Source organism: Rattus norvegicus, chromosome 12, assembly GCF_036323735.1.
Source record: "Rattus norvegicus strain BN/NHsdMcwi chromosome 12, GRCr8, whole genome shotgun sequence".
Lineage (NCBI taxonomy): Eukaryota > Metazoa > Chordata > Mammalia > Rodentia > Muridae > Rattus > Rattus norvegicus.
The window spans coordinates 6093794-6113154 of record NC_086030.1 but is presented as its reverse complement, the minus strand read 5'-3'; the positions used below and the strand labels follow the sequence as shown (position 1 = coordinate 6113154).

At 44.0% G+C, this 19361-nt stretch overlaps 1 protein-coding gene across 4 annotated transcripts in view; it reads left to right on the top strand.

Moving 5' to 3' along the window:
• Positions 1 to 19361, top strand: part of Insr (insulin receptor) — a 138141-nt gene that overhangs the window by 16121 nt on the left and 102659 nt on the right. For all 4 annotated transcript variants that reach the window (XM_063271068.1, XM_039089097.2, XM_039089096.2 and 1 more), the window contains exon 2: positions 7232 to 7783. In XM_063271068.1, coding sequence (XP_063127138.1) covers positions 7232 to 7783 — 552 coding nt within the window. The remainder of the gene's footprint in view (positions 1 to 7231; positions 7784 to 19361) is intronic.

The window sequence follows — 19361 nt, the reverse complement described above, 5'->3', positions numbered from 1 at the left end:
TTTCAACTAGCAGGACACATCAGGCTTTAATGAGTTAAGAGTTAGATCCACGGGGAGATTAGAAAAGCAAAATGCTTCTTTATTGCCCCTGCAATTAGATCCCTTTAATCTTTATTTATAGTAACTTAAGTGAGACAGCTTACAGGCTATAGAGTTCTTCTAGTGTAAGTACAGAATTCAGTAGTTTTGAGCGTACCCACAGGATTGTGCAACCGTCAGCTGCAGTCAGTGTTAGAACATTTTTCTTATCCTTCAAAGAATCACTGTCTCCTTCAACCCCCACTCCTTGGCTTCCAGCAGCCTCTAGTCGACGTCCTGATTCTCTGGGATTTGCCTCTTCTGGACAGTGTAAATAAATGGAGCCACACACTTTGTGGAAAGAACTGTGGGCCCAGCTCTTTCACCAGATGTATTATGTTTTTCAAGGTTCGTCTGCATGGCACCGCCCACCTGAACTTTATTTATCTTTATTGCTGATTAATATCCCTTTTGTATGAATATGCCACAGACCTGAGTTCCTCGGTGCCATTTGGGTGGCATCCGGTCTTTGGATAGCAAGAAAAGCTCTGTCGTGGACAATTGCATGCAAGTTCTCTGTATGCTTGCACATTACCTGGGGACCCTAAAGGTCACTTTTTTCTTTCTAAAACAATTTTTTTCATCCAATATATTTTTTGATTATGATTTTCCTCTCTTCCAGTTCCTACCAGATCTTTCACACCTCTGATGTACCCAACCTTTGTTCTCTCTCTCTCTCTCTCTCTCTCTCTCAAACAAACCAACCAAATGAACAGCCTCCCACAATCCCCTACGAAAACACAAAAAATGAAAATCAAACTGAAGACCAGTAAGCCAAAAAAAAAAAGAGTCTACAAAATATCCTTGAGGTCATTTTATGTTGGCCACCTACTACTCCTGGGCATGGGTCTACCCTGGAGTGTGGTTAACACACCCAGTGAGAATTCCTGAAGATATCTGCTTTCCCTTTGCTCCTGGGTATCAGCTGCTATAGCTTCCTGGTTAGAGGTGGGAGTCCTTGTGTATTTCCCTCTCTTAGGGCTGGGATTCAGCCTGAGTTGGACCCTCGAAGGCCCTGATCACATTCTCTAGTCTCTGTGAATTGGCACGTGCATCGATCCTGTTGTGTCCGGAAGACACTGTTTTCTTGGAGTCATTCATCCCCTCTGGCTTCTACGGTCTTTTTGGTCTCTCTTCTGTCTAGTTCCCTGATCGCTGAGGGGAGGTGTTCGACATTCCATTTAGGACTGCGTGTTGAAGGTCTCTTCCTCTCTGCACGTTGTCTAGTTGTAGGCCTCTGCTAGTTCCCATCTACTGCAGGAGGAAGCTTTCCTGATGATGGCTGAGTGAGGCACTGATCTGTGGTGTAACGGTATTCATTAGGAGCCATCTTATGGTTATGTTCCTTATGCAGGATTATTGCACTGGCTTCCATAGACTCATAGCCCATCTGTCTAAGGTTCTCAGCCATTTTAGCATTTTCAGGTGTGGATTCCATTTTATGGAGTAGGCCTTAATTCTGCTCAGAAAATGGTTACTCCCCATGGCATGTGTGCCACTATTACGCTGATATACCAGGCGCTGTCCAATTATTTTGAGGCAGGGTCTCATTGGACCCAGAGCTCATGGTTTAGGTAGGTTGGCCTGTCTGTGGGCATCCAGGATCTGTCTGTTTCTGCATCTCCAGCACTCGAATTATAGGTGTATGCATCTGTTCCTGCCTTTTTTTTTAAATGTGGGTTTTAAGGATGGAACACAGTGTCTTCGGGTTGGGCAAGGACTTTCCCAACTGAACCCACTCTCTCCTCTCCTCTCTCTCTCTCTCTCTCTCTCTCTCTCTCTCTCTCTCTCTCTCTATTTTGTATCAGTGGTGGATTGAAATGTGTATGTGTATGCATGTTTGCATGCGTATGAGTGCACCTGGCTATGCATGTGAGTGGAGGTCAGAGGTTGGTGTTGTATGTTTTCAGTGAGGCAAGTGAGGCAGGGTCTCTCATTTGAAACCAGAGCTCTTTTATTCTGCTACTCTATCAAGCTAGTTAGGTTTGGGCGTCCTCATCATCACCTCCCAAGTACTGGGATTCCAGACAGACTGCCCATCTATAGGATTAGAGACAGACTGTCCATCTATGGGATTCCAGACAGACTGCCCATCTATGGGATTCCAGACAGACTGCCCATCTATGGGATTCCAGACAGACTGCCCATCTATGGGATTAGAGACAGACTGCCCATCTATGGGATTCCAGACAGACTGCACATCTATGGGATTAGAGACACACTGCCCATCTATGGGATTCCAGACAGACTGCCCATCTATGGGATTACAGACACACTGCCAATCTATAGGATTACAGACAGACTGCCCATCTATAGGATTAGAGACAGACTGCTCATCTCTGGGATTGCAGACAGACTGTCCATCTATGGGATTATAGACAGACTGCCCATCTATGGGATTGCAGACACACTGCCTATCTATGGGATTACAGACAGACTGCCTATCTATGGGATTGCAGACAGACTGTCCATCTATGGGATTGCAGACACACTGCCTATCTATGGGATTATAGACAGACTGCCTATCTATGGGATTGCAGACAGACTGCCCCATCTATGGGATTGCAGACACACTGCCCATTGATGGGACTACAGACAGACTGCCCCATCTATGGGATTGCAGACACACTGCCCATTGATGGAATTACAGACAGACTGCACATCTATGGGATTACAGACAGATTGCCCATCTATGGGATTACAGACAGACTACCCATCTACTGTCGTTTATGTAGGTGCTGGGATCAGAACTGTGTTCCTTGTATTTGTAGGTCAAGTGTGTTACCACTGAGCTGCCTCTCTAGCCCTTGACTAAGTCCTTTCAAAATTGCGTGTTCTTTCCTTTTTCTTCAGCCCAGGACCCCAGCCCATGGGATAGGGTTGTCCACATTCAGGCTAGGTCTTCCCATATCAGTTAACCCAGCGTAGAAACTTCCCAGATATACCAGGGGCTTGTCTTTTGGTTGCTTCTAGATCCTGTCTACATGTCAATCAAGATTAACCTTGACACACTACATCTATGAGTCTCTGTCACTATATCCATGTGTGGGAGCCATTGAGGTGTCTCTGGCCAGGAACTTCAGATCTGCTTGGTATGACTACCTGGGGTTTGAGCTGGTGTCCTGATCTCTTCAAAGCTCTCTCTGTACCATTGCAGGGGGCTTCCTGTTCTGCTCAGAAGCAGGCTGGCAAGTGTCTTAGGTAGGGTGGTGGTTTTATTGTTGCTTGGGGCTGGGGCCTCTAACTTCCTCATGAATAAGTGTGTGACTTTTATGTTAATTGATTTTAATATGCTCTGTGTGGGTTGCTAGAGCACCAAATCCAAGAGTTTCTGGATGTGCTTCCCCAAATCACTTTTGCAATGTCTTCTTAAATTGTGCTTATTTTGTGGGTCATTCCCAGAGTAGATTTCCCCGCATTGTGCGTGCGTGTGTTCATGTGTATGTGCATGCCTGTATATTGTGTGTGTGTTTACATATGTGCACATCCATGTGGGGGTCAGACAGCACCTTGGGTGCTGTCCCTCAGACACCTGTTGTTTTTTTTCAGATAGGGTCTCTCACTGGTCTAAACTATGGTAGTCTGCCTGGCTAGCCATCGATCCCCAGGGAGGTGCCTATCTCCACCTTCCTGGTATGGAAATTATAAACGCTCACTTACCAAGGCATGGAGTTCAGACCTTTAGGCTTGCAAGGTAGCACTTCATGCACTGAGCCGTCTCTCCAGCTTAGATTCTCTCATTTGGAGACAGGGTTTCATTATTTTGCCAGGCTCAAACTATTCTGTTTTCTACTGTAGCCTCCTAAGTAGCTGTGTCTCTGTGGTGTGTGTGTGCGTGTGTACAGGTGTGTCTCGGTGCTTGTGTGCAGGTCAGAGGATGTTATTCTGTTTGTATTATGTGAGTCCCAGGGATCTAACTTCAGTCGTCAGGTCTGGGGAAGCATCTTTATCTGTTGAGCTATCTCAGTGGCTCCAGAGTTGATTTTAAAGAGGACCTTTAAAAAAGTCTATTTGCCTCAAGATACTGGGTGTTTTGGAACAAATAAATAAATAAATAAATAAATAAATAAATAAATAAATAAATAAGGGGTTGTATGGGTGCAGAGGGAGCTCTGGTTGGTAGGAAAATGCTACCCTAAGGAGTGTGACTCTGACAAGTTCTAAGTCACGTGTAAAGGAGCACAGAGAAGGGACAGAATGGCTCTAAGGGATCATGGCCTGGAGCTGGGCAGAGTGTGCTGTGTACACATTGCGATCCAGTGCTTGGGAGTAGCCAGAAGGGGCTAGGGAGATAGTTCAGCTTGTAAACTGTTTGCCTTTGCTGTGGAAGCAGGGACAGAGGAGGAAGAGGAGGAGGAAGAGGAGGAGGAAGAGGAGGAGGAAGAGGAAAAGAAAAAGAAACTGAGGAAGATGGCACCATTAATAAAGGGCTGATCTTGCAAGCATGAGGAGCCTAAAAATCCGTATTGGTGGGTCATGCTTATTATCCTAGCTGGAGTGGTAGAGAAAGAGGGATGCCTGGGGCTCACTCACCTGACCACTCAGTCTACTCAGTGAGCTCCAAGCCAGAGAAAAACTGTCTCAAAAACATAGTAGGAGGCCTCTGAGGAGGGATGACACTGTTGTCCTTTGCTGGAGGTGTGGGTTGCAAGTACACAAGATGGACTCACTAGAGATGTACGTCCCATATTTGGGGGGCAGTAAACATCAGCACAGGTATACCCTACTGATTACCATTCCAAAGCCTGGTCTCTTATCTTGACTTCATCATTCCTTTTATTGCTCCTGACAGGTCATGTGACACTGGGGACAAGGAGCTTTGTAATTGTTTGAGGGAGTAACTGTTTAGCATTATTTTTGCTTCCTGGGAAGGAGAGGGTCTATTTCATTTTACAGACTGTAGCTGGTCACAAAGGGAAGTCAGAGTGGGAACTTCAAGGCAAAACTGGGAGGTAGGAGCTGAAGCAGGGACGATGGAGGAACTTTTCTCACGCCTTGCTTCCCCTGGCTTACTTAGCTTGCTTTCTAAAACAATCCAGGACTACCTGCTGGGGGCAGCAACACCCACCGTGGGCTGGGCCCTCCCACATCAGTCATCGATCTAGAAAATATCCCACACACTTGGCTTGCAGGCAAGTCAGATGAAGGCAGCTTCTAAATTGAGGTTCTCTCTTCCCAGACGACTCAAGCTTGTGTCAAGTTAATAAAACTAATCAGCACACATGGCTTAAGGGATGGAGGGTTTCGGGAATACCAAGGACTATGGTTGGCGTGTGCAGGGCCATGGGAAGCTGTGGATTGTGTTGGAATTGGCAGGCACACCACCCTTAGGAGATCTGCACTCCCTTTGTGTTTGGGCAAAAAAAGAAATGGAGATTGGATTTCCTGGGAAGTGCTTATCACACCCAGGTAAAGGGGAATTATACTTTGGTAATCTGGAGGGCAGGCCAAGGAAGCGGAGTCAGCCAGGGAGGTGGGTAAACACAAAACCAACACACTTGGTTTTTCCTTGCCCCGTTCTGATGCGAGCACGTCCTTTTTCCTGTCAGTCACTTCCTGAAGAACTTCCTTGCCGAGGCTCAGGGGCACTGAGCTGGGGTCGGTTGGTCTAGGTCAGCTGCTCTTTCCTCTGCACTGGACATCTTACTCAACCCTCAGTAATCCTGCTGAGCCGATTGCCTCACAGATAGGGTGATGATTATGTTACGGCTTCGAACTGGGCCTGCCAAAGGAATTATGTTCTTTGCTTTCTGAAAGGAATTATTTAGGCACGGTTGCTTTACAGGGAGAGCCATTCATCCAGGCTGGCTTAGGAATTTGAAATGCAGAGCCCACAGTGGGTGACCACAAAACTGGCACTGGTCCTAATGGTAGCTTTCTCCACCTTGGATTGGGTAGGGGCCTTCTGTATAGTGGGCAGGGACCTCTACCTCTGAACCATCGCCCCATCTCCTCAGAGGGAGATTCTAGGCAGGGGTTCTACAGCTGAACTATGTCTCCCAACCCGTTCTATGCAACGCAGGTTATCTTTAAATTCATAATCCTCCTGCCTCAGCCTCTTGATCACTGGAGTTATAGGTGGCCACCACGCCTGGCACACTGTATACCATTATCTGTTCATCCACAGTTAGGGGCAATGGCTGCTACCATAAAGATAAGAAATAACAAATGCTGGTGAGAATATTAAGGAAAGAGAGCTTTCACATACTGTTAACAACCAGGAAGATTGAAAAGGAGTCCTGGTTCGTTTTCTTCATTAAGTCTTCTGGTTGACTTATAGAAGAATGGGTTCCAAGCTATGTCATTTTATGCATATATGATCGTATCTGGTTTATCACCCCTGCTGTGTTATCTGTCCTTGGCTCTCTGCTCATCTATTGGTATCTTTCTTTACCCCAACTGGTCTCTTTTCTGCTTAATACCCCATTGCTTATACATCCCACATCTTTGTTCTTATCTATTATTATTATTACTTTTGTGAGATAGGGTCTCAAATAGCCCAGGCAGGCCCCCTGACTCTCTGTATAGCCAAAGATGACTTTGAACTTCTGACCCTTCTGTCTCTACCTCCTAAATGCTGGGATTATGGGTGTGTGTCACCATGTCCTGTGTGTGCTCAGGATGAAACATATATATAATATGTGCCACATTTTCTTTATCTATTTGTCTGTTGGCAGACATTTTCTCAGCTGTGAGCAGAGCAGCAGTGAGAGCAGATGTGCAGGAGAGTCTGTGATATGCCATGCTGACCTAGAGTGCTCTGTGATATATACCCCTGGTGTGTGTGTGTGTGTGTGTGTGTGTGTGTGTGTGTGTGTGTGTGTGTGTCAGAGGCCAAGACCAATTTCAAGGGTCAGTTTTTCCTCATGCCCCCCATCTTGTTTCTTGAGACAGGGTCTCTTACTGGCCAGGAGTTCACTAGTAGAAGAAACCCAGTGAACCCTGGGGATCCATCTGTCTCTGAAGGCCTGCAGCCCTCACAGACATATTTTGTTGCACTAGCTTATCACATGGTCTTGGGCATAGATGTCAGGCCCTCACACCTGTACAACAAACACTTTGTTGTCTCCCCAACTCTAGGCTCTAGTTCCATTAGCAGCTCTAGAGTCCCTGGCTGACCTACTTTGCTTGGCTTTCATTATCTGTCCTCTAGTGTGCCCGGGAATGGACATCCGGAACAACCTGACCAGGTTGCATGAGCTGGAGAACTGCTCGGTCATTGAGGGCCATCTGCAGATCCTCTTGATGTTCAAGACCAGACCCGAAGATTTCCGAGACCTCAGTTTCCCCAAACTCATCATGATCACAGACTACCTGCTTCTTTTCCGTGTCTATGGCCTAGAAAGTCTAAAAGACCTCTTCCCAAACCTCACAGTCATCCGAGGCTCCCGTCTCTTCTTCAACTATGCCCTGGTCATCTTCGAGATGGTCCACCTGAAGGAGCTGGGTCTTTACAACCTCATGAACATCACCCGGGGCTCTGTCCGCATCGAGAAGAATAATGAACTCTGCTACCTGGCCACTATCGACTGGTCCCGCATCCTGGATTCCGTGGAGGACAACTACATTGTACTGAACAAAGATGACAATGAGGAATGTGGGGACGTCTGTCCAGGCACAGCCAAGGGCAAGACCAACTGCCCTGCCACCGTCATCAATGGGCAGTTTGTGGAACGGTGCTGGACACACAGTCATTGTCAGAAAGGTATGTTGAAGGTGGCAACGCCTTCTAAAGATTCCTTCATGGTTAGTAGACCCAGGGGCAGTAGACTCCTGGGAACGTTTAGGTGATGAAGGCTGTGGGGTCCAAACCCTAGGATCTCCATAAAAATACATGCATCCCCCTACCTGTGAGGTATACCCATTGGATATTGTACAGTTAACTGTGGGTTATTGAGACTGTGAGGAGTGAAATCTCTGATGGAACTGAAACTTGGCCATTGTAGTAGGCAAGTGGCCACAGTTAGCTATCAAGATTTTTTTTACATATGTGTTCATATGTGTAAAAAAACTTTATATATGAAAAATAAATAGGGGGTCAGACTCTTTTGGGAGCTGTTTGCCACCCTCTATGCTGGATAGTGATGTCTCTGTGGTCCTCTGCTTGATTGAGGAGTGGTCTATGCAGGAGTATGGATTTGACTTAGCATGCTTTTCTTATCTGATCATAGAAGTCAATTTGTAAGAGATACTCAGAAAAGGAAATGTAAAAATTCATCTATCTATCTATCTATCTATCTATCTATCTATCTATCTATCAGCTATCTATTTACCAGCTGTCTGTCTGTCTGTCTATCTATCTATCTATCAGCTATCTATCTACCAGCTGTCTGTCTATCTATCTATCTATCTATCTATCTATCTATCCATCATCTATTTATGCATCTATCTATTTACCTATCAGCTATCTGCCTATCTATCTACCTATCATCTATCTATCTACCTATCAACTATCTACCTATCTACCTATTATCTATCTATCTATCTATCTATCTATCTATCTATCTATCTATCATCTATCTACCTATCAGCTATCTATCTATCTATCTATCTATCTATCTATCTATCTATCTATCTATCTGCTTCTATCTATCTATATACCAGCTATCTATCTATCTACCTATCTATCTATCTATCTATCTATCTATCTATCTATCTATCTATCAGCTATCTATCTATCTATCTATCTATCAGCTATCTATCATCTATTTATGCATCTATCTATCTACTTATCAGCTATCTGCCTATCTATCTACCTATCATCTATCTACCTATCAGCTATCTCTCTCTCCCTACCTACCTATCATCTATCTACCTATTATCTATCTACCTATCAGCTATCTAACTATTATCTATCTATCTATCTATCTATCTATCTATCTATCTATCTACCTATCAGCTATCTACCTACCTATCTATCTATCTATCAATCTACCTATCAGCTATCTATCTATCTATCTATCTATCTATCTATCTACCTATCATCTATCTACCTATCAGCTATCTATCTATCTACCTATCTACCTACCTATCTACCCATCATCGATCTATAATCTATCTATCTTTATCATTATGACCAACATCATTTATCTCTCCATGTGTGTGTCTATGTATTATAAATGTGAATATGGGGATGCCATGACCAACATGGAGGTTAGAGAATAATTCTCCTTCCTCATGTGTGGGTCTAGAGGATCAAATGGAGGCGATCTGGCTGGTGGCAAGCGTCTTTACCCACTGAGCTATCTCTCTGTTCCCTTTGTGGATCTACTGCCTCCATATCTTTAGCCTTCTGAGTTATAAGGCACTTACTTGGATTATTTTGGTTTTATTAAAAAAAAAGAATTTGGTTGTTTTGAGGTTCAAGCTTTATTTATTTATTCATTTGCAGTAATTTTTATTTCTGTGTATGGGTGTTCTGCCTGCATGGATGTCTGTGCACTACATGTGTGCCCTTAGATGTCAGGAGAGGGTGTTGGATCCCTGAAACTGTAGCTACTAATGTTTCTGAGGTGCCTTGTGGGTTTTGGGAGCTGAACCTGGATCTTCTACAAGAAGGGCAAGTGCTCTTAGCTGCCGTGACAACTCCGGCTCCATGTGTGTTTCTTTTAGGCTTGTTTTCCAGAAATGAAATTTCTGGGTCAGAGGCTCCTGGTTTGGATTGCCAAATGGCTTTCCAGAAGTGTTGGACCTGTGGACTGGACTCCTAGCCTTGAGAGGAGAGAACTGGCCTTTGAGTGCTGTTTAAAAAAAAAAAAAAAACTTTCACAAAGTCCTGGGGTGGGTGAGAAGCCTGTAGTTTATCTTTGTATGTGTTTGATTTCAGGGCAGAGCCTTTGAAAACATGTTTACTTATCATTCAGGGTTTCTCTGCTTCCACCCTTCCCTGTCGGCGGAGGCCCTATGTGGGCTTTGGAAATCTAAATTTAATTTTCCTCTTTGAAGCTTGTTCATCCTTTGTCAGTTTCATTTGCGAGCCTCCTTGTTCAGTGGAGACAATGCTCCCGAATGTTCAGGGCTACCGGAGAGTGGCGGTGGAGTTGATGAGGACTGACTCCAAAGCAAAGCCCTGCGCACTTGAGGACCGAGCTGTGCTGCAGAGCAGTGAGCGCCCCCAGCCCCTCTGCAGAGCAGTGAGCGCCCCCAGCCCCTCGCTGGGGGATTCTAGGCAGGAGCTCTGAACTGACCTCCACATTCCTTTCTTTATGCCTTGCACTCTACACCTAAGACGACCTTCTGCTCACTCTTAACTATTACCGTTTGGAAAGTCTTCCGCCCTCCGCTCCAGGGAGCTCTCCACCTATGAGGTTTACTGGGGTTTCCGTGTGCTTCCTAGAGAGCTGTTGGGGACTCTGGAAGCTGTTTGTGGCATAAACCAATGAGCATCACCTGCAGTTCCAGTCCTGAGAAGAATGAGGCGGGAAGATGGCAAATGTGAGAGCACCCCAAATTATAGCAAAACCCTGGACCCCAGAAAAAATGAAAGAAGGAACGAAAGAGAGAAGGAAAGGAGAAAGAGACAGAAAGGAAAAAAGGAGACCTTCTATTCTAAAGAAGGAGGGAAAGGAGAGAAAGAAGGGAAAAGGAAAGGAAGGAGGGAAGGAGGAAGGAAGGGAGGATGGAAGGAAGAAGAAGAAGAAACTCTCCCCCTCCCCGTGGCTGTTCTGCCTCCCTTCCCTGTACCTGGGCATTTGTGTACTGAGTGCCAGCTTTTATTGTGTTTTGATGTCCAAGAGAGCAGTTCATTAACGGTTTATGGCTTAAGTGACCTCATTCACATGTTGTAAAAGTCCCTGGGAAGGACTAGTGAATGGGAGAAAGGGAGTGGGTGGTTTAGGGATTAGCTCACGGGAAGCAGGGGAGGGAGGGGAGGAAGTGTTACTTCTCTTTGCCCCCACCCGAGACTAAAGATTCAATGGGTGTTGAATCTTTGGACCTTTGGGTTAGATTTTTACGGGAACCCTTCGGGAACTCTTGGGGAGTGCGGTGAATTAGATCAGACACCTGTGGTGGGAAGCAGAGACAGGAGACAACTTAGGAAGATGGGGAGAGCGTTCTGGACAATGGAAGTGGACCAGTGAGCCAAGGGAAAACCTAAAAAGCTCTGGACCACGAGCCACATTGCTCTGCAGAGGACATCGGCACAGCATCCACTCCACTCAAGACTGCATCATAGACTTTCCCTTCCTCATGCAAGCACACACACGTATACCATCACATAGACACAATAATTGGAAAACCGCCACGCCCCTAGAATTCACATTTTAAAAGCACCATTTTAAATAGATTCATGGGGTATTGCACCGTTCCTTCTGGGGTGGGACTGGGATGTTATCCAGCGTTTCCACAGGTATTTGCTCTGCTCCTGTTAGTCAGCTGATGGCCATCTTGGCTCCACAGACTGCTGCTGTCTCCCAGTGCTCATGTTCAAGTAATACTCATCTTACCTAATATCAGTTCAAAGGCTTAAGCGGACATGCCGATAATTCTCACGTGTTAGAGAGAAGCTGCAAAGGGTTTAAGTTGGTGATGCTCAACCTTCCTAATGCTGTGACCCTTGAATACATTTCCTCGTGTTGTTGCGACTCCCACCCATAAAATTATTTTATTGATACTTGATAACTGTAATTTTGCAAAAGTTATGAATCTTAATGTGAATATCTAATACACAGGATATCAGATATGTGACCTACAGGTTGTGAACCTCCTTTAAGTGATGCGCTGGAGGCTTAAAAAGTATTTTGAGATGAGGAAAGGAGGGAGAGACAGAACACATTTACATAATTTTACCATGGTATATTGTTATGTTTTATTATTAGTTGTTAATCCCTAACTTATTTAATTATAAATTCAATCATCTATCTATCTATCTATCTATCTATCTATCTATCTATCTATCTATCATCTATCTCTTGTGTGTGTGTGTGTGTGAGAGAGAGAGAGAGAGAGAGAGAGAGAGAGAGAGAATATATGAGTGAATGAATGTGTGAGTGGTGTGCCACAGTGTGCTTGTAGAGCTCAGAAGACAACTTGAGGGAGTTGGTTCTCTCCTTACACCACGTGTGTGTGTCCCCAGGTAGTCTTGGTGGGAAATGCCTTTCCCTGCTGAATCATCTTGCTGCCTCACCCATGTTATTTTTCGAGACAGGCTCTCTTGCGCTGAACCTGGATCTTATCAAGGTAGTTCTCCTGGCTGGCCAGCAAGTCCCAGAGATCCTCCTGGGTCTATTTTCCAGTCCCTCATGCTCGCAGGCAAGCACTTTACCCACTGAACCATCTCCCCTGTCCCTAGTGTTCAGTCACTAATGATGAATATGAAAACTTATCTGGTAAGTGCACAGTTTTCTGGAAGATTCTTAGGGATGTCAAGGGGAAGCTTAATTTTTCTGTTTTTGTTGTGAGAGAATTTTTGTCCCAGTCATTTATGGAAGACGCTGGATAGAGGGCAATGCATACTTATGAAGAGGTGGTTCCGGCTGGCTTGCCTGGTGACTTGGTAACTGGTCTAACTGGTTTTTCTTTGGCTTGACGAAATTCATTGACCAGTTATTTCCTATCCTGTCACCAGATCCTTGTGGGAATTGAAATCTGTTCTTTGTCACAGAACACCTGACGTACCCCAGGGAGCTGCCAGGGACATTGATTCAGCTCTGTGTGTGTGTGTGTTCTGCGTGTCTCTCCTCCCCGTGCCGGCTAGAACTTTCATCAAGTGGAGGGGATGTGAATGTTGGATTTCTTTGAGATAAAGCGTCACTGTGTAGTCCTAGATCAGTTCAAACTCTTGACAGTCTTCTGAGTGTTGGGAGTCTAGAAATCCTGGCTAAAACGTTGTGTTCTGATTGTGGTAAAATATATTTAGTATGTACATATAGTATAAAAATATAGTGTCACTGTCCCCATGTTCTGCTTCTGGAACATTCTTATTACCCCTCTACAGAAACCCTACATCCATTTTGCTTACTTCCCAATCCCGATTCCCACAGCTCCTGGCAAGGAGCCATCAGCTTGCCAGTGTGTATGTAGATTCACCTGCTCTGGGCAGATTCCACAGAACCAGATAATATATAGCTTAGTATGCGTTCTTGCTTCCCTTTCTCTGAGAACCATGTTCTGAAAATCCGCTCATGTAGTAATTTCATGAAGTCCTGATTGCTGTTTTTTTTTTTTTTTTTTTTTTTTTTTTTGTGGCTAACAGCTTATCGTATGGATCCCACCAGTTTAACCACTCGGCCCACATTTGTGGTGCTTCCTCTCTTCAGTTATTTGAAGTAGGGCTTCTGCAAACACCTCTGTTCCAGAGCTCACTTGTGTCACTCCTTTTCCTTTAAGTAATAAGTAACTAACTTTTGTAGGACTGAAGTTCAAACCCAGGGTCTTGTGCGCACTAGGCAAATATACCACTGAGCTATAACCCCAGTCTTGGTTTTGCTTCGCCCCAAGCCCCAGCATCTGGATCACAGGCTACGGGCACCACACCTGGCTTTTGTGTGGGTTCTGGGGATTGAACTCAGCTCATCAGAAATACTTTACTCACTGACTGATCTCTCCGGCTCCGATAGCTCCTCTTCAGGTCATGTAAAAATATTTCTTAGTTTTCAATTCTCTTCAGCTTGAATTCCCACCTTGCAGAGGTTAACATTATCAACCCGGCAGGATCGAGAATCACCCAGGACATAAATCTCTGGTGTGTTTATGGTGACATCCCTAGATGGGTCAACTGAGGTGGGAAGAGAGAGAGAATTGTTCCCCATCTTTGAGTTCTGGACGATATAACGAGAAAGAAGGTTGGATCCTAGCATTCATCGGCCACCTCGTGGTCCTGCTGTCATGGCTTCCCTGTTGTGATGGGCTGTACCCTGAGACTGAGTCAGAATAAGTCCTTCCTCCTATGTTATAATCTCTCTCTCTTTAAAGGTAAACAATACGTAGCCCCAAATATGAAGTTCAACACTGTTTATTCTGTGTCCGTGCCCCTGACAGTCCCAGAAAAGAGGAAGCAGTGTTTTAAGATCATTCAGCTCAACAAAGACACTCTTCTATTAGAGGAGGAAACAGGAAGGGGTAGCAACTGGCCAGGGCTGAGTGTGTCCATCTATGTTTGACCAAGAACCAAGAATGCTCTAGTTCCTTCTTGGCTTCTTCCTCTCAGGAAAAGTTTCAGCAAAGCAGCATGGGTGTGGTGGACAAGACATAGGGTGGGGATGGTGAAGGGTCGATGGGGAAAAATCCTCGGCCGGAGCCAACTCCTGATGCAGTTGACAAATCTTTTTGCAGATTGGGGAATAGCCCAGTCAGTAAAGAGGACCTGAGTTTGATCCCCAGAATCAACATAACTTAGTTTTTTTCTCGTTGCTGTGATAACATAACTGAAGAAAAGCAACTTAAGGGAGAAAGGGTTAATTTGGCTCATAGCTCAGGCGACATGAACCCTCTCAGTCACCGAGAAGTCAGAGCAGCACAGTCAGTCACATCCCATCAGTCACCGAGAAGTCAGAGCAGCACAGTCAGTCACATCCCATCCGCAGCCAGGAGCAGAGAACAATGAATTAATACCCATTAGTGCATTAGCTCATTTTCTCCAGTGTTGTAAGGTCCAGGATCTGGGCCTACAGGATTATGCCTCCCACAGTGGTAGAGTCTTCCCACCTAAGAGTCAGAACAAATATCCTGCATTCATGCTAACAGGCCAACGAGATGGCCTTCCTTCCTTCCTACGTGACTCTAGACCAGTGACTCTCAATCTGTGGGTTGTGACTTCTTTCTCAGTGGTTCCCCTCAGACCATCAGAAAATACAGATATTTACACTAGATTCTTAACAGTAGCAAAATTAAGGTTATGAAGTAGCAATAATAATAGTTTTATGGCTTGTGGGAGGTCACCACAACATGAAGAACTGTATTAGGAAGCATTAGGAAGGTTGAGAACTGCACTTCTAGACTGTGTCAAGTTAGTAACCAATACCAATCATCAGACAGTGTGGAAAAAGCTAGACGTGGAGGTACAACATGATTGCAGTCTATGCTCTGGAGAGGCAGGGCCAGGGGGATCACTGGGCTTTCTGGCCAGCTAGCCTAGACTACTTGGCAAGCTCCAGGCTGGGAACAGAATCCAGAACTCATTAAGTCTTAACAATGACCTCTATCACCTGACAGCCATGTTCAAGGGGCTTTCCGGTGCCAGGCCATCCTTGCTATGCTGTGGGTACAACTTGCTCACTGAACTTTTCTTTTGGTGCGGTGGTGACCTTGATTGGCAAGGCTTGCTTTGTTTTGTGTCTTGGATTTTCGCCATCGCTGTTCATGAGTGAAATTGGGCCATGTTTTTGGTCTGTTTCATTTTGCAATCTCTTCATTAAGTTTTGTTATCCGATCTACTAGTCACTTAAAGTGAATTAGGCACATTTCCATTTTAAAGAATCAGAATTGATCTGTCCTTGGACAACTGAGAAATTTCTTGGAAAATTTTATGGTTTAAAATCTTTGTGGGAAGAAATTTTTGAGCAAACACACACACACAGACACACACATTTCATACAAGGTGGTGAGTTTAGGCTAAAATCTCTTTGTTGCTGTTTTGCCTTTTAAAAACCCTTTTAACATCGTTGGGTCAATGATTCATAGTTTCTTAGGATTAGTGAGTTTTCTGAACGGAGAGTGTGTTGTTCAGATTACTACAGTTGTGTGCCATCTCCTTCTTGAACTAAGAGTTGGAAGTCTTGACTTATTCATTAGTTCTGTGTTTTTGCCATGAACATAATTATTTTCACCTTGTGATTATTCTAACCTGTGCTCTTAGTTTTGTTCTTTTAAAATCCCCCTTAATGTGAAATGTTCTAGGAGTTACATATGGAAGTATTTTTTTTTTTTGGAGTAAATTCCAAATTGTGAAGTGAACGAATAAAAGAATCTTATTTCGTTTAAACATTTGATAGTCAGAGGCTCTACCCCTGAGCCACGCCCGCAGTCCTTCACTGAGACTTTCTAGGCAGGGCTATTCCCCTGAGTCTTGCCCCTGGCCCCTCACTGAGGGTGCTAGGCAGGGGCTGTAACCATTGAACAACACCCCCAGGCCTGATTTCATTCCTTTAATGCAATTGAAGCTTTTAAGGCCACAAGTTCACTCTTTTTTCTTCTTTTTTTTTATTAGTTATATTTCTTTACTTACATTTCAAATGTTATTCCCTTTCCTGGTTTCCTGTCCATACGCCCTTCATCCCCTCCCCCTCAACCATATGGGTATTCCCCCATTCATCCCCCTTACTGCCCCCCCATATTCCCCTGCACTGGGGGGTCCAACCTTGCTTCCCCTTCCACTGGTGCCCCCAACAAGGCTATTCTGTGCTACATAAGCAGTTAGAATCCTGGGTCAGTCCATGTATAGTCTTTCCGTAGTGGTTTAGTCCCTGGAAGCTCTGGTTGGTTGGCATTGTTGTTCTAATGGGGTTGCAAGCTCCTTCAAATCTTTCAATACTTCCTCTAATTCTCCCCAAGGGGGTCAGTTCAGTGGTTTGATGCTAGCATTGACCTCTGTATTGGACATGCTCTGGATGTGTCTCATCCGGTCCCTTTCAGCATGCATCTTTTAGCTTCATCAATCTTATCTAGTTTTGGTGGCTGTATATATATGAGCCACATGTGGGGCATGCTCTGAATGGCCGTTCCTTCAGTCACTTCTCTAAACTTTGCTTTCATATCCCCTCCTATGGATATTTTCTCCCCTTTTAAGAAGGAGTGGGAGCATCCACATTTTGGTCATCCTTCTTCTTGAGCTTCCTGTGGTCTGTGGATTGCATCTTGGGGAATTTGAGCTTTTTGGCTAATATCCACTTATCAATGAGTGCATACCAAGTGTGTTTTTCTGTGATTGGGTTACCTCACTCAGGATGATATTTTCTAGTTCACTCCATTTGCCTATAAATTTCATGAAGTCATTGTTTTTGATAGCTGGGTAGTATTCCATTGTGTAGATGTACCACAATTTTTTAAACCATTCCTCTGTTGAATGGCATCTGGGTTCTTTCCAGCTTCTGACTATTATAAATAAGGCTGCTATGAACATAGTGGAGCACGTGTCTTTGTTGTATGTTGGAGCATCCTTTGGGTATATGCCCAAGAGAGGTCCTCAGGTAGTTCAATGTCCAATTTTCTGAGGAACCTCCAGACTGATTTCCAGAATGGTTGTACCAGTCTGCAATCCCACCAACAATGGAGGAGTGTTCCTCTTTCTCCGCATCCTCGCCAGCATCTACTGTCACCTGAGTTTTTGATCTTAGCCATTCTGACTGGTGTGAGGTGGAATCTCAGGGTTGTTTTGATTTGCATTTCCCTGATTTTGAACATTTCTTTAAGTGCTTTTTGGCCATTTAATATTCCTCAGCTGAGAATGTTTTGTTTAGCTCTGTACCCCATTTTTAATAGGATTATTTGGCTCTCTGGAGTCTAACTTCTTGAGCAGATGTAGGATTGGTAAAGATCTTTCCCCAATCTGTTGGTTGCTGTTTTGTCCTAATGACAGTGTCCTTTGCCTTACAGAAGCTTTGCAGTTTTATGAGGTTCCATTTGTTGATTCTTGATCTTAGAGCATAAGCCATTGGTGTTCTGTTCAGGAAATTTTCCCCAGTGCCATGTGTTCAAGACTCTTCCCCACTTTTTCTACTATTAGTTTGAGGTTTGATGTGGAGGTCCTTGATCCACGTGGACTTAAGCTTTGTACAGGGTGATAAGCATGGATCGATCTGCATTCTTCTACATGCTGACCTCCAGTTGAACCAGCACCATTTGCTGAAAATGCTATCTTTCTTCCACTGGATGGTTTTAGCTCCTTTGTCAAAGATCAAGTGACTTTAGGTGTGTGGGTTCATTTCTGGGTCTTCAATTCTGTTCCACTGATCTATCTGCCTGTCTCTGTACAAATACCATGCAGTTTTTATCACTATTGCTCTGTAATACTGCTTGAAGTCAGGGATGGTGATTCCCCCAGAAGTTCTTTTATTGTTGAGTATAGTTTTCGATGTCCTGGGTTTTTTGTTATTCCAAATGAATTTGCAAATTGCTCTTTCTATCTCTATAAAGAATTGAGTAGGAATTTTGATGGGGATTGCATTGAATCTGTAGATCCGTTTTTGCAAAATGGCCATCTTTACTATATTAATCCTGCCAATCCATGAGCATGGGAGATCTTTCCATCTTCTGAGGTCTTCTTCAATTTCTTTCTTCAGAGACTTGAAGTTCTTGTCATACAGATCTTTCACTTGCTTGGTTAAAGTCACACCAAGATATTTTATATTATTTGGGACTATTGTGAAGGGTGTCATTTCCCTAATTTCTTTCTCAGCCTGTTTATCCTTTAAGTAGAGGAAGGCTACTGATTTGTTTGAGTTAATTTTATACCCAGTCACTTTGCTGAAGTTGTTTATCAGCTTTAGTAGTTCTCTGGTGGAACTTTTGGGGTCACTTAAGTATAATATCATATCATCTGCAAATAGTGATATTTTGATTTCTTCCCTCCCAATTTGTATCCCTTTGACCTCCTTTCTCTGTCTGATTGCTCTGGCTAGGATTTAGAGTACTATAGTGAAAAAGTAGGGAGAGAGTGGGCAGCCTTGTCTAGTCCCTGATTTTAGTGGGATTGCTTCAAGTTCTCTCCATTTAGCTACTGGTTTGCTGTATATGGCTTTTACTATGTTTAGATATGGGCCTTGAATTCCTGATCTTTCCAGGACTTTTATCATGAAGGGGTGTTGAATTTTGTGAAATGCTTTCTCAGCATCTAATGAAATGATCATGTGGTTCTTATCTTTGAGTTTGTTTATATATATAGTGGATTACATTGATGGATTTCCATATATTAAACCATCCCTGCATCCCTGGGATGAAGCCTACTTGATCATGGTGGATGATTGTTTTGATGTGTTCTTGGATTCCGTTTGCAAGAATTTTATTGAGTATTTTTGCGTCAATATTCATAAGGGAAATTGGTCTGAAGTTCTCTTTCTTTGTTGGGTCTTTGTGTGGTTTAGGTATAAGAGTAATTGTGGCTTCATAGAAGGAATTTGATAGCACTCTGTCTGTTTCTATTTTGTGGAATAGTTTGGACAGTTTTGGTATGAGGACCTCTATGAAAGTCTGATAGAATTCTGCACTGAACCCGTCTGGACCTGGGCTCTTTTTGGTTGGGAGACTTTTAATGACTGCTTCTATGTCTTTAGGAGTTATGTGGTTGTTTAGATGGTTTATTTGTTCCTGATTTAACTTTGGTACCTGGTATCTGCCTAGAAAATTGT